The sequence below is a fragment of the Takifugu rubripes genome, chromosome 16 (assembly GCF_901000725.2).
Source record: "Takifugu rubripes chromosome 16, fTakRub1.2, whole genome shotgun sequence".
NCBI lineage: Eukaryota > Metazoa > Chordata > Actinopteri > Tetraodontiformes > Tetraodontidae > Takifugu > Takifugu rubripes.
Window position 1 is genome coordinate 7,118,295 of NC_042300.1, and position 13,739 is coordinate 7,132,033.

At 44.1% G+C, this 13,739-nt stretch overlaps 1 protein-coding gene across 1 annotated transcript in view; it reads right to left on the minus strand.

The window, feature by feature from the left end:
• Positions 1-6,877: 6,877 nt before the first annotated feature.
• The window catches only part of LOC105417554 (triadin-like), a 7,415-nt gene continuing 553 nt past the window's right edge, over positions 6,878-13,739 (minus strand). Inside the window, exons 2-7 of the mRNA XM_029850076.1 lie at positions 10,879-11,077; positions 9,682-9,723; positions 8,396-8,443; positions 7,865-8,026; positions 7,378-7,490; positions 6,878-7,325 (exon numbers count right to left, since the gene is read on the minus strand). Of these exons, the coding sequence (XP_029705936.1) occupies positions 7,468-7,490; positions 7,865-8,026; positions 8,396-8,443; positions 9,682-9,723; positions 10,879-11,065 (462 nt within the window). The 5' untranslated portion in view covers positions 11,066-11,077 and the 3' untranslated portion in view covers positions 6,878-7,325; positions 7,378-7,467. The remainder of the gene's footprint in view (positions 7,326-7,377; positions 7,491-7,864; positions 8,027-8,395; positions 8,444-9,681; positions 9,724-10,878; positions 11,078-13,739) is intronic.

The following is a 13,739-nucleotide window of genomic DNA, read 5'->3' on the forward strand; positions in this document are numbered from 1 at the left end:
TGCTGTATAAGAATAAAAACTGTACCCACAGCTGAACCCAGCAGGGGGCAGCACCGCGCCGCTCTTCCAGACCGCGACGCTAGGCTGACGTCATTCAGCAGTTTTCTGACGTTGTGTATAAACCTTGGCTCTGGCATTCTTCACAGGCCCAGTTTCTGCATAAGAGTATAATTAAGTGTTTAGAAAGTTATTCTGGATGTGGGACAAAGACCACGATTATTGGTTTTCTCCTAAAAGATGAGGTCTATAAATATAAGATTAAGATTAAGATGAACTTTATTCATCCCCGTGGGGAAATTGAATTATAGTAGCAGCATATGCAGAGTAAAGAGACATAAAAAAAAAAATACAGATAAGATTAGAATGTTATAAGCATATATACAGCATATATTATAAGCATATATATAATATATACATAATATAATATATACATATTATAAGCATTATAAGCATATATACATAAATATAGAATAAATTAGAAATAAAATTACAACATGAACATTACACAGTTGTTGTTATTGGCTGGGTTTGGATGAGTTATAGAGTCTGATAGCGGACGGCAGGAATGACTTCCTGTACCGTTCCTTAGAGCAGCGAGGCTGCAGGAGTCTGTTGCTGAAGCTGCTCCTCAGTTTGTCCACTGTGTTATGGAGGGGGTGGGAGGGACTGTCCATGATTGTCCGCAGTTTCAACACCATCCTGTCCCTCACCACCTCGTCCAAGTTATCAAGTCTACAGCCAACAACAGACCCTGCCTTTTTGATGAGTTTGTTGAGTCTGTTAGCATCCTTTGCTTTAATGCCTGCACCCCAGCACACTGCAGCAAAGAAGATGGTGCTAGCCATGACAGACTGGTAGAACATGTGGAGCATCCTGCTGCAAACACTGAAGGACCTGAGTCTCCTGAGGAAATAGAGTCTGCTCATGGCCTTCTTGTAAACAGCATCGGTGTTTGTGGACCACTCCAGTTTATTGTCCAGCTGGACACCCAGGAACCTGTAATGGGACTAGTTCCACTTCTTTCCCACTAATGCAGACTGGGGAGGGTGGGGACTTGCTTTTTCTGAAATCCACCACCATCTCCTTCGTCTTGGTCACGTTGAGCTGCAGAAGGTTCTCCCTTCTCCACCTGACAAAACTCTCCACAAGATGGATATAACATAAACGTTTAAGATTAGGATTAATACTGAGGCTTAAATACATGCAAGAGTGAAGATAACTATTAATCTGAATCCCACTTTGTCACATCTGAGCTCTTAAATCAATTTATAGCCCGAATCAAACAACAATAATGCGTGAAAACAGGTTTTGCTCCAAAATTGGCATAAAATCCACCTAATCGCACAAAACTCTGCATAAATTATAGGAAAAGCTTGTAAGATCACCGTGACAGGAAGATCAGTGCATTGATGAGCAGTTGGGTTGATATGAACAAGAACCAGAATCTGCTTCCCAACATACCAATGTCCAATGACCATTTTTCAGAAGTCAAGAGTTTTATTTTAAAACTGTTTTTTTTAAATTCCATGAGCTTTAATTAGTGAGAGAAAATGGAAAAAATTAGGAAGAAACTGATATCTGTGAACACACACACACACACACACACACACACACACACTTTGCCATCAGTGATTGTATGTTCATAAATCAAGAGATTGTGACGGCAGTTAATCTAAAATGATGGTTAATGTAAGTCAGCGGATGCAAATATGACAGCTTTATTAGAAAACTGGATCGCTCGAATTTGTCTGAATTAATGTGACACATTTTTGATTAAACGGCAGCCCACCTCGCACACACTCCTCTACTGGCTTACCAAGCCGTGGCGTTAAAGGAGATGAAATCACTAGAATATGGCCATATTTACTGATGTGATCTGTCTATGACATATGGAAAATGCATCCTTTAAAGATGAGGGCATAGTTTTATTCATATATGCTGCAAAGAATTTCATAGAGACATGCTTTTAAAACATAGCGATGGAAATCCATCACTATATTTTCCCCAACATGGTGCAGTAGTCCAGAGTGGATTAGGAGCCATATTTGTAAATATTAATCCTCAATAATCTCTCATAACTATATTTTCAATCCCAGAAAAAAATCTAAATGTATTCCGACCCTATGGAGTGGAAATACTTTAGGGCGTAAATGGAAAAAGACATTTTATTCCACCACAGATTGTCTGACACGGAGAGGTTATGGTTCAATTCCGGTAATGCGTATTCCCGCCGCTAGAGGGCACTAAATTACGTCTCACAACATAGCGTTGGCAGGAACTTCACATCTGCAGATCTCACTGACTCTCAGGGCTGTAAATATACCGTTTAAAACTCAAACTGCCGTCATATAGTTTTTCTTTTCTCACACACGGGTAGTCAGACATAACTCAAGACATTCACCTCCCAAATTACTTCAAACAACTGTCAGGGAAATTTACTCTTGCACAAACAAGTAACCAGTCCAACAACCAGTCCTTCCTGTCTGTAAGCAGGAGTGTAAGGTATAAAAGTCAAACAACCTCAGAGGACAGTAATGATATAAATAATTATTTTTTTTTTAAATATCACTGATTTTTACCTATGACAAACATCACAGATTTGAGCCTATGGAGGAAAATTGGCAGGGTGAAGTTATTCCATCTTTAGAGAGAAAGAGGAGGAGGAGGAGGAGGAAGAGGAGGAGAGGGTGCATGATAACCAGCCTGCCGCAGGGAAAGAAAAAGCTAAGTGGCAGCTAACGACAGAATGCAGATCACAGGCTGACGAGCACAACTAGACTATGGCCCGAAGGTTTGAGCATCAGAGCTTTGTATTCCACACAAATAGCATTGTGGAATGGGGACCACAGTGTGTGTGTGTGTGTGTGTGTGTGTGTGTGTGTGTGTGTGTGTGTGTGTGTGTGTGCGCGTGTGTGTGTGTGCGTGACTTCTAGATGTTAGGGCTAAAGAGTGCTTTTGGGAGTTAAGCCAGGAGGGATGTTGCAGCAGTCCTATAAAGCAGGAGAGGAGGAGTGGGGATAGAATCCCTTGCGAGAGATGGATGGGGGGTGGGAATGGTGGTGGTGGGGGGTGATGGTGCAAACCTGCAACAACATGTCTATGCTAAACCTGGTGCAGAAACAGGCCCGGCTGGTGGTAGAATACAGCCATTAAGTGGCTGCCAAAACTAACCACCTTCTGTATTCATCTCATATTTTCTGAGGCCTCGCTGCCGCCTTCAGATCATCAAAAACGTGTCTCTGCTGAATCCAGTCCTCCTCTGCTGAATCCAGTCCTCAGCCCAGCATTTTTTTTTATTTTTTTTTATTTTTTTTAGAAATACTGAATATTTCACATGAAACCACACTGCAGTCGCAGGGAGCGCCGCATGTTCATTTGCTGCAAGAAGAAGAAATTAAAGGCAACATGAAAGAGCCGAGCTCCTGCAGCTGCCAGTAAATATCTCACGGTTTTGGTATTAAATGTAGTATGGATACAAAAACGTCCAAAACTTAGAGAAAATAAGTCGTTTTTATATCTCTGATGGGTCAGGAGCTGTGACTAATCATTTATTTTCATGTTGGATTCTGCTGTGCAGCTACTTCTGGTTCCGTGTGTGTGTGAGTGTGTGTATGAGTATGTGTGTGTGTGTGTGTGAGTGTGTATGAGTATGTGTGTGTGTGTGTGTGTGTGAGTGTGAGTGTGTGTGTGTGTATGTGTGTGTGTGTGTGTGTCCATTCTCGCCTTTCTTCCCGGCAGGAGGCAATCCTCTTACTGAAAACACACAGCATCAAGCGTCAGCCTGTTTGCTGAGCGCGTGGATGCAACTTTTGGTGTTTGCTCAGATGCAGCAGGTGTGTATCATTCAGAAGGTCACACCCGCGCAGACTCACCCTGTCCGTCACACACAACGTGCAGAGTTTTTGCTTTGATCGATACAGAAGCGATGCGGTACAAAACCGATCACCACAGTGACAAACCCTCTCTGGGATGTTTCACATTGTCATCATAAACAACTGTGACACAGGAGGCTTGATGGATTCTGGAAACTGTGTGAAAAGTGCGGCGTTATTGGGTGCTGTAAATGTCTTAAAGAGAAAAAGTGAAACAGGTATAGCAATGATGATGGTGCTGATTAATTGCTGAGCGTGTGGCAAACATTACACAAGATCTGATCAATAAGGGTAAGAATTTACTGAGTTCTGGCACATTGACATTGACCAAGCTGCTCGGTGCTGGTCAGTACGATTCTAATTACTCCACTGATGGATACAAAAGTAATGAAGTGGAACCTGTGATCAAGCATCATGTGGTTGGAAGATGTCGAGGTCAGTGAATGCCTCATTGGAGACAGAGCAGAGTGACACTCAGGGATGCTGCGCAGCTTCATCTCTCATGCACGCAAGGAAAAACTAACGTGGAATAAAGTCATTCCACGTTATTTGTCATTTTCCTGCTGAGCTTGCTGGTTGCTGTTGCCAAAGACTGGTGATCCAGGGTCAGACTGTAGCCTCAAGGATTATCAACAACGCAGCTCTGAAGATGTACGCCCAGCAAACAGCTTATTTTCTGTCTGTTTATCACTCAGCAGGATCAGGGGCGGCCCACCAGGATGCCGGAGTCTGCGTATGTAAATACAGTCTGGACTTTCTGGCGGAATCTGATCGTGGGGGGGGGGGGGGGGGGACGGGGAAGCATGATCGAAGGTTGGTGGCACCGCCGATCCTCAAATCTGTTTTAGAATTGCAGGAAGTGAAGGAAAATATGGCTGAGGATGAAACAGATCCAGAGCCAGCGTGTGTCTCTACTAAACCCCGAGCCACATGATGATGTCATTCTGTCTCTGATTGGTTAACCCGGTTTGGTGGTTAACTTTTAAAAAGAGAACCTTTCTGATGCTGATTGGTGGCTGTTGGTGCCGGGTGACCAGGATGGAAATTCCATCTGTTTGTGTGCAAGGGGTTCATGCATTTCAACTCTGTGCGTGTGCATGTGTGTGTGTGCGTGCGTGCCATTTGTGGCCCTCTCAGGGTGGTTGGGGAGTGAGTGAGGGACCTAGCCGGAGGGCCAGGGTTACCGGCTTGTGTCAATAAATTAAAACAACAAATTATGTTTAAAAGCATCTCCCTCAGGCCAGGGAAAAGTGAGATCCATTATTCATGGCTTTTACTGCCAGGAATCAGAGGTAGGTGTGTGTGTGTGTGTGTGTGTGTGTGTGTGTGTGTGTGTGTGTATGTGTGTGTGTGTGTTTGAACCCCATCATGTTGTATTCTTCATTAAAAATTAACATAATTTGTATTCTAATCCTACTTTTGAACGTCCCTAAAAGCGAACGTCCAACATTATTTCTTTGTGCTGTAAATGTGCTGAATTACAACTCATGAACAAAATGAATAAAGGGGAGGAACCGTGTGATGGAGGTCACATCCTGGCTCAGCTTAGGTCCAAACCATTGATTCTGTTCTCATATTTGGCTGCAGCTCTGATCTTAACTGGAGGCTACAGGGCAAAAACAGCCATGGGAGACATGAGACACTCCCCAGCTCCGGTCTGGGATCATTGTAATGGGTCTTTTATTCAATATTCGCAGGGATACGCCCCCCCGCAGGTGCTTATCGTCCGTGCATTTGACGCTGTAATATCGACTCTGCGCCGATTCTGTGGAAATAAAAGCCATCCATCTGTCCGCGGCGTGTTATTCTTTTAGCAGTCTGAGCAGCGATCTGGGTAAAACAGCAGAAATGAAACCTTTTTCAGGTCCAGTTGTCGGGCACCCTGACAGTGGTCTCAAGTGGGTAGTAAAAAAAAAAGTGATTTGATTTTACACCAGAGTGAGCTCGGGAGAGTTCGTTTTTATCTGAACTGAGTTCTTCATTAGCGGAAAGACCCTGACGAGCTCTCCGCAGGTTCCACCAGTGCTTCACTGGTCAGAGCTCCATTACTGCTGGAATAAACGTTGGTCATGTTGATCATCAGAAAGAGAAACAAATCGGATTCCAAGCAACTGAGTAATTAAAGATCCGGTTTGTGGTTTGCCTTGTGTCTCTAGAGGCTGCAGACAATTCTCCCTATTGTGGGGACAGATGCGCGTCTAATTATTGAAATGAAGGAGTCCGGTACTGTTGCAGCTCGTGTCTCTGTGTTGGGTTCTAGCGATCTTGTCTGTTACCTCACTCGCATCTTCCAGTTGGTGCATCTTGTCCATCCTGCAGGCTCATATCTGATGAGGAGGTTCTGTTGCCTGTTCTCTCAGGCAAAATACTTTCATCTTTATTACTCATCTCCACAAATATGATGTGTCTTCGCATCAGATCCCACAAATGGTTTTCTCGGATGAAACTGTGCAACCGACTCCCAGTAAATTTCCCTCTTTTAATAAAAACTTTGGTCGGTTTAAATTGGATTAGTCTCATTTTGCTGACTGTCCCGACCCATCTTTGATAAAGTGGTTCCTAATCTCACTGGGATTAATTAATTTAGGGTTAATCTAAGAGGGAATGATATAATTAGGGGCCTTTATTGGGTTTTGATGATCTGGTTCATTAGAATTGCTAAGATTTTCCATTTTACTCCATTTTTTCTTTAACTCCTGCAGGTTTTTTTTTTCAACTGAGGCTCCTGCGGGAGCTCTTAATCTCATCAAGATGATTAATTTGCGATCTCTTCCCACTGCTGCCCACCATCATGTCCCTCTGATGTTCAGATACCTGTTAGAGTCGTGCCGTTTGATGCTTGAAGGACCCTCTGCAGGCGAGACGACCCTTATTGCCGGTGCCGGCTGCATGGCTCTGATTTAATGTCTTTCACTTATAAAATGTCAGACTTTTCCTTCAACTGTGGATGACCTGCTGTGCACATGGATAAAAAATAAGTGAAGAGAAGAGAAAAGACAAGGAACCAGCATCATCACATGATTATATTGTTTGCACAATTAGCCCGCTACTGTATTCCACCAGCAGGGGGCGCACGGTGGCACTAAGGTTGTGGAGTTTCCTGTCCATCCATGTTTTCCTAACTGCTGTGCACCAATGAGGGTCACTGGTGCTGGAGTGCCCAGCAGTCACCGGGTGGCCGCCAGGGACCCTGCACAGGCCACCAGTCCATTACAGCTCACACAAACAAACACACACCATTTTCTGGAGACCCCAGTCAACCCAGTGTGAAAGCATGTCCAGTTTGACCATTCGCCGAATGGTCACTGGTGCCTCTGCTGCCTCACAAGATGGTGCAAAACTTTGTGCTCATCCCCCTCAAAACCCCCCCCCCCCAAAAAACGCCAGAATGTATTCATTTTATTCATCAAATATTCTGACATGCATAATCAGACAGACAGACAGACAGACAGACAGACAGACAGACAGACAGACAGACAGACAGACAGACAGACAGACAGACAGATCTTCCTGCTCCTTCACAGCCTCTCTTCCGCTCCAGTCACCAACGTTTCATCTCTCTTCATCATTTCTTGCCCTCCACACGCTCTTCTCTTCACAGCTCCTCGGTGTGGAAGGCTGACGGGCAAGAGGAGGAAAGACTTTTGCACCGACAATACTGTGACGCAGCTCACTGTGAATCCTTTAATGAAGGCCTTGCTGAAAGTTTGTGAAACACATTAAGTGCGCCAGTGTAACTTCTTCAGTTAATTAACATTTTTTTTAAATGGGCCATTGGTTCTGGTAATTGAATGAAACCATAAGATGGGAGTTAATCTGATGCCTAATGTATTTCTGCAATAAAGTTGTTGGAATGGGATATTAGTACATAGATTAGACATGTTAGTCACTCTTCTACAGTCTCACAGTTCTATCTTGAATGATTCATGTTAGCCTCTTATTTTCCTGGTCTTTGTGAAATGGTGAGTCATGGTGAGAGGGTGCGCCCTTACGTGTGAAGGTTTCGGTTAGCTGGTGAATACCTTCCTCCTCCTCATCCGGGGCAACCAAACTTGCTACGAAATTCCACAAAAGCTGCAGCCAATCCGTGCCCTCCTGACCTGTGACGTCAGCGGGGACTGACGCACGAGCGGATCTAACCGGACGAATGGCGCCTAAAGAAAGATCACAAGTGGAGTGAGTGACGTAAATGGTGCGAAGCCCAGAGAGAAACTAGTTTCTCAATCACATGATGCCCCCGCGGGGGTCCTTTAACTACCAATAATTATTGCGAAACTAAGCATTAACTAACACCTGAAGAAGATGTGATGTGATAACACCTAATCTCGGCTGTGTGAAGCCACATAATTATTAATCTGAATTGATACGAGCTACAATTACCCTAAGTGGAGTGAATTTATGGACATTGTATTTTGGTAGCAACGGGCCACCAGAACGCGAGATGCTATTAGAAATATGAGCGTTAAGTGGGGGGAGAATGTGTCGGGAATATTCATGGCGATGGCACGAGAGTTTCTGCTTGCCTCTCATCCTCAGACCTCTCTTTGCGATAGCAGCAGGAGGAGGGAGACCTGCGGGGAGAGAAGACAGGATGTGAGGAATAAAACATAGGTTTTAGAGAGAAAACGGGGAAGGCAGGGAGGCAGTGCAAACAGAGGGGTGAGATTAAAGCCAAGGTCCATAATTGATCTGTGGCCCTCGTATTTCTCAATCACTCAACACACACATGCAGCTTCAGATGCATTGATTTGCTGCGACGTGACAAGTGTTCTATGAAAATATAAGAATTCCTGACACGCCGGCCCTGTTAACCATCGCGGAAACCATGCTAGCAGCACCTCAAGGTCATGCTGAATAAAGGGACTGTAGGAAGCATTTCACATCAGAGATCAAACGTAATAATGCCAAATGTAGCAAAATACTCAAAAGGACAGGTGTAATTGCCATTTTGATGTGACAGAAAGGGATATAACGAGTATGTAAAGGAAATTATGGTTCTTGAACTTGAGCATAGACCCTTCTGCACTATTCACAACCACTTTGACCCAGGATCTGCTCTCATTAATTAATTGCTTTAGTTTTTGCTCCCCCAGGTGGAAGAGGGCTGTTTCCCGGTGTGGAGGACTTTGTATAATGGACGTCCATAAACAGCTGATTTATGCACTGACATTTCTCTGATTGGCACCCCTGACGGGCTGCATGAGCCACCAGGATTAGATAGCTAACATTCCCAGCTCTTTCTGTCATCCCGGCCATCATTTCTCCACCCTTGTATTCAGGATTTATTCCTTTGTCACCTCTCATGAGACTGGAGAGGAATATTCACAATCATTTCACGTCTTCTCACTCAAAAAGAAGAGAGTAAAAAAAACCAAAAAACCCACAAAATGTGCTGCAGATGGAAACCCAGAAGGCTCTGCAACACGTCTCAGAGTAGAAAGAATCATAAATCACCTGATCTGGGAGGAAAGAAAACAACACATTCTGTGTGTGTTTTCCCTCCATTTGTATATAAGCTCTAATTAAAAATTAATAATAGGAGCGCTGCAACGGTGTAACAAAATGCTACTGAGCCTAGGTCCAAATATTTGGCTCAGAAAATGTAAGATAAAGTCGGAGGCACTTGGCTTTCCCCCCACCAGAGATAGCGCTAATGCTAATGTGATATCACTAATGCTAACATCCCATTAGCTCATGCAACCCAAAAGTAGGGCAAAGTTCTCACAGGCTGCACACACACTTCATGCAGCCCACAGGTTTATCAGGTCGTCCGCAGACACAAGGAAAACAGCACCCGTGTTGTTTTTACCGGGATGTAAACACACGGGGTCGTCACAGTGCGATGTGTACTCTTGGGATGGTGATGGCGGGTGATTGACAGCATGACGATGAGAGAAGGGGTGAAGGGGTGAAGGGGTGAGGGGGGGGAGAGTGAGGAGAGGAGTTACAGGTGAGTGTGCAGATGTGTGACGAGGGACTATCTTTCCAGCGAAGGATAGTCATCAACATGGTGGCATGATGTGATACATGAGTACAGGTGTCATATCACAGTCACACAAGTTTGCATATTAAAATAAAACAAATGCAAATGATGTGAACACTCAAATATTGTTTTAAAGTTGTTTTTTAAAATAGCTGTATAATTGGTTATTACAGAACTTGGTTATTACAGATTTTTTGAAAAAGAACAGTTTTGATTTAGCCTTTTTTAGACCTTTTTTTTAGAAGGTCTAGCTGTGGAATTAGTGCTGTCTGCATTTATCAAATAATATTTCAAAAACATTAGTTTAGCAAATTATCTGAATATATGAATTTTTGTTTGGTTTTAAACCTGCACGTATGGTAGACGCAGGAGTATTTTCATCAATCTTAGAACTCTGATGTATTCTAACGGCAAACGCATGATAAAATAAGTCTGGGGAAAAAGGTTAAAAAAATAAATAAATCTAGCAGTTGGTCTGCAATCAGCAGATTTGAACAGAATTTTATGCTTCCTGTAATCTGAAATATGACTTAAAGGCTGTTTGGAGCCCTGTGATCACTGAACAGTCCTCAAATGTTTGCAAGGACAGAAATCAACTGCTCATTTTAATCACTCATTTCCAGACAAATTAATTTCCTGTTATCTTCCAACAATGGAGCAATTAAAGTGTGATCACAGAAAATGACATTTAGCTGCGCAATTAAGCCAAGTAACATGCAGACGTGTAAAAATTTCGATTGGAAATCAAAGCGGCTTGTTGAAAGTGCACTAAAAGGTGTTTTTGTCAATCATACTTTGCATTTTAATCAAAACGATGGCTGATTAATATAATTTGATGGTTATGATGGGTTTCATGAAGGCACTTTTGAAGTCTGCTTCAAAAATGTCTGAAGGCCTGTGGAAAATGAAATGAAACACGTGACTTTAATGAGAAATAAACAAAGTTATCATGGAGCGTTGTATGGAGATGGGAAACGCTAATCAAACGTTGATTAAATACAGAAATCAAATGAGAGCAGTTACCTGCCAGAGTTTTATAGTCGAGCAGATCAAACAGAATGATGGCGACCCCTGACCAGGTCAGGATCAGGGCCACAACCAGCAGCCAGGCCATCGGCGAGCTGAAGGTCATGATCACTTCGTCCAAAAAGGTGGTCTGATTGGGCCGAGCAGGAGGGGCGGTCTCCCTGCTCCCCGCTTGGCTGCTCATTGGTGTCAAGAGCTGAGAAAAGAAAATGGAGCGCATGAACAAAACACTATTCACGCAAAGCTGCTTTTCCGAAATGACTGATAAAATGTGATACGTCAGCGACCATTTGCTGTGACTCAGGCATGATTAGAGCGAACAGCGCCCCCTGTGGCGAGAGTCAGCAGCATTTGATGAGGGTTATAGAGCATGTGATGACCTAATCTTCCGTCTGCAACAAGAAAGAAGACTCAGCCCTGCTGGAAGTATCTATAAACACCTCCAGGTATCAGATTATGGAGAAATAAGCGTCTGCTTTAGAATTAAGAATAAAAATAGCAGTCAGGGCGCAGACGTGTGCTGGGAATGTCGTGAGGGTGGAAGATTAGCTTTGCCTGAGGCTTTTGGTGGAGCGTTTAGTCATTATAATATCATTTTGATGCTTTTCCCACCCCCTTCTGTATCCCTCTTCTATTACTGATATCTACTCCACACGCAGCAGACATGCCTGTTGCCACCGTTCTTTTTGATTAAAGTGCACACTGTCTGATTGTTCACGTGCACGCTGAGCAAGGGTGTGAGCAACTGATGAGGAGACAGGAGAGACAGGTCCCCCCGAAGGCCACGGGATTAAATTCCACCTCACGCTGAAGAATTTGCTCCGCGAGACAAATATAGACAAAGATTTAAAGAAGTTCTCATCACTGTATAGACGCGGCGTAACGTGATTATGCTGCCGCATTAGGGTGTTTGTGTTCATTATGCGGCGCGTTTCAGTGATTTATTCCTCCCTGTATCTCTTCTGTCTGCCTCTTACACGGCTTATATGCTAATACCAAGTGTTTGTGGAGCCGAAATGAAAAGGGGGCCGACTCAATTGGTCATCTCGGGCTTTTTAATGAGGTCATCATGCAGGTCCGCTCGAGTCTTGTGTGCTGGTTCGCTCACGGCATTTGACCCCCATTCATCATGTGGCACGGTCAGCTGGTATTTCACATCTAATGATTCTCACCATCACTGTCAATTAATGGAAGCCGAGCATAGCCCGGCTCCTTCTTTCCTCGTTATATCTCACACACCTCGAGGCTCACTCTGGGCTTTTTTAAAACACAGGTATATCTGTTCCAGTTGCTTAGATAATTGTCCAATGTCGCCTTCTATCACAGAGCCTCGTGTACATAAAAAGGCCTCAACATGGAGCCCTTGTAGACTAAATTCAGTGGGGGCCACCCACAGAAAAGCCCGGAACCTTCATGTTGGCACCACTGGCGTGGCCTAGATTCTTTTCTTTCATTGATGGATGTCGCAGTGATGCAGTGGGGAGCGTGGCAACATTAAAGCAGGGTTGCTTTTATCATAAATGACAGCAGTGGTAGGATTTTTTTGAGACCGGGTGGACAAACTCAATTCCGATATCAACAATGTGGCTCTTCAGTGCCGATATATCTGGTAGGTGTCAGGAGTCAAATAGCTTTTGGCCTGCACATGTGCTCTGAGCCACGATGGCATCGATCGGGACGGGTCGGATGGCAGGAATCAGATATTAGTGATTTGGGTTAAAAAAACAGCTGAAAGAACGGGGATTTGATTAATGTTTGGGGACGCCGCTCAGAACATTCAACACGTCACAACACGGTCTGACAAATACAATCAATTTAGTTGAATTAAACACGCCAGAAGGCATCACGTGCACAAGAGAGACAGTGAGGGCCATTTGAGCGCGATGTGGCACATCCCACTGAAAATATAGCATTCCCATGATTGGCCATGGCCACCCTCAGAGTTTCCGCGATGTTTTCCGGCAACAAACGTGAGATGTGTCGATTCACGTGGCTGCTCTCAGTTTGACCTTTCAGCCTCTAGATAACAAACAACCAAAAAAATCAATTTATCATAGTTCTGCCCACTCACGCTCAAATGTCTATGTCTGATGCAAGAGGGCTGCACATTGATCTAACGTGTGTGTGTGTGTGTGTGTGTGTGTGTGTGTGTGTGTGCCATTTCAGAGGGCTCCTGTGTGTACGATATAAGCTGATCATTGATCTATAAGTCCAGGTCTGGTGGGCACATATTGATCCACAGCAGGTAAAAGGGCCTCGACAGACGCTCCAACAATGACGGAGCTGCAGCAGCGCTGCCTAAATGTCTGAGCAGCTGAATGGTTACAGAATAAGTGGATCCTTTCTCCAAAGTGGGCTCTAACAGCGCTGTACGTGTGTGTTCTCCGTTAAAAGCGGATGACCGTGCACACCTGTTGTGTCCACACACGCACTCACACGGACGCCAGCTGCAGCGTCCGACTCCACATCAAAGGAATGAGGAGAATTAGGATTCAAGGATTCAAGCTGCATCTGAGGGCAAATGGAAGCACCACATAGATCTACAGGAGCTCATTCATTAAATCCATACCACCATGATACAAATGCACAAGTATTTATTATTCAGTCATTTTGTCTGTTTTGTATTGTTTGCACGTGCGCAGAAAGTTGCATATGTTGGTTTATTCCTCTGACGGGGGAACATTGAAATGCTCAGTGGCAGCAGTCTGAATGTGAACAAACCCCTTAAAGGAATCCTTCAATTACTCATTTAATCGATGTAAATGTGAGCGAAAGCTTCACCTCTAATCGATGGAAATCAGCCCAGAGCGCTCCAAAAGCCAATAAATGATCCATTTGCATGAACAGCGCACAGCGAT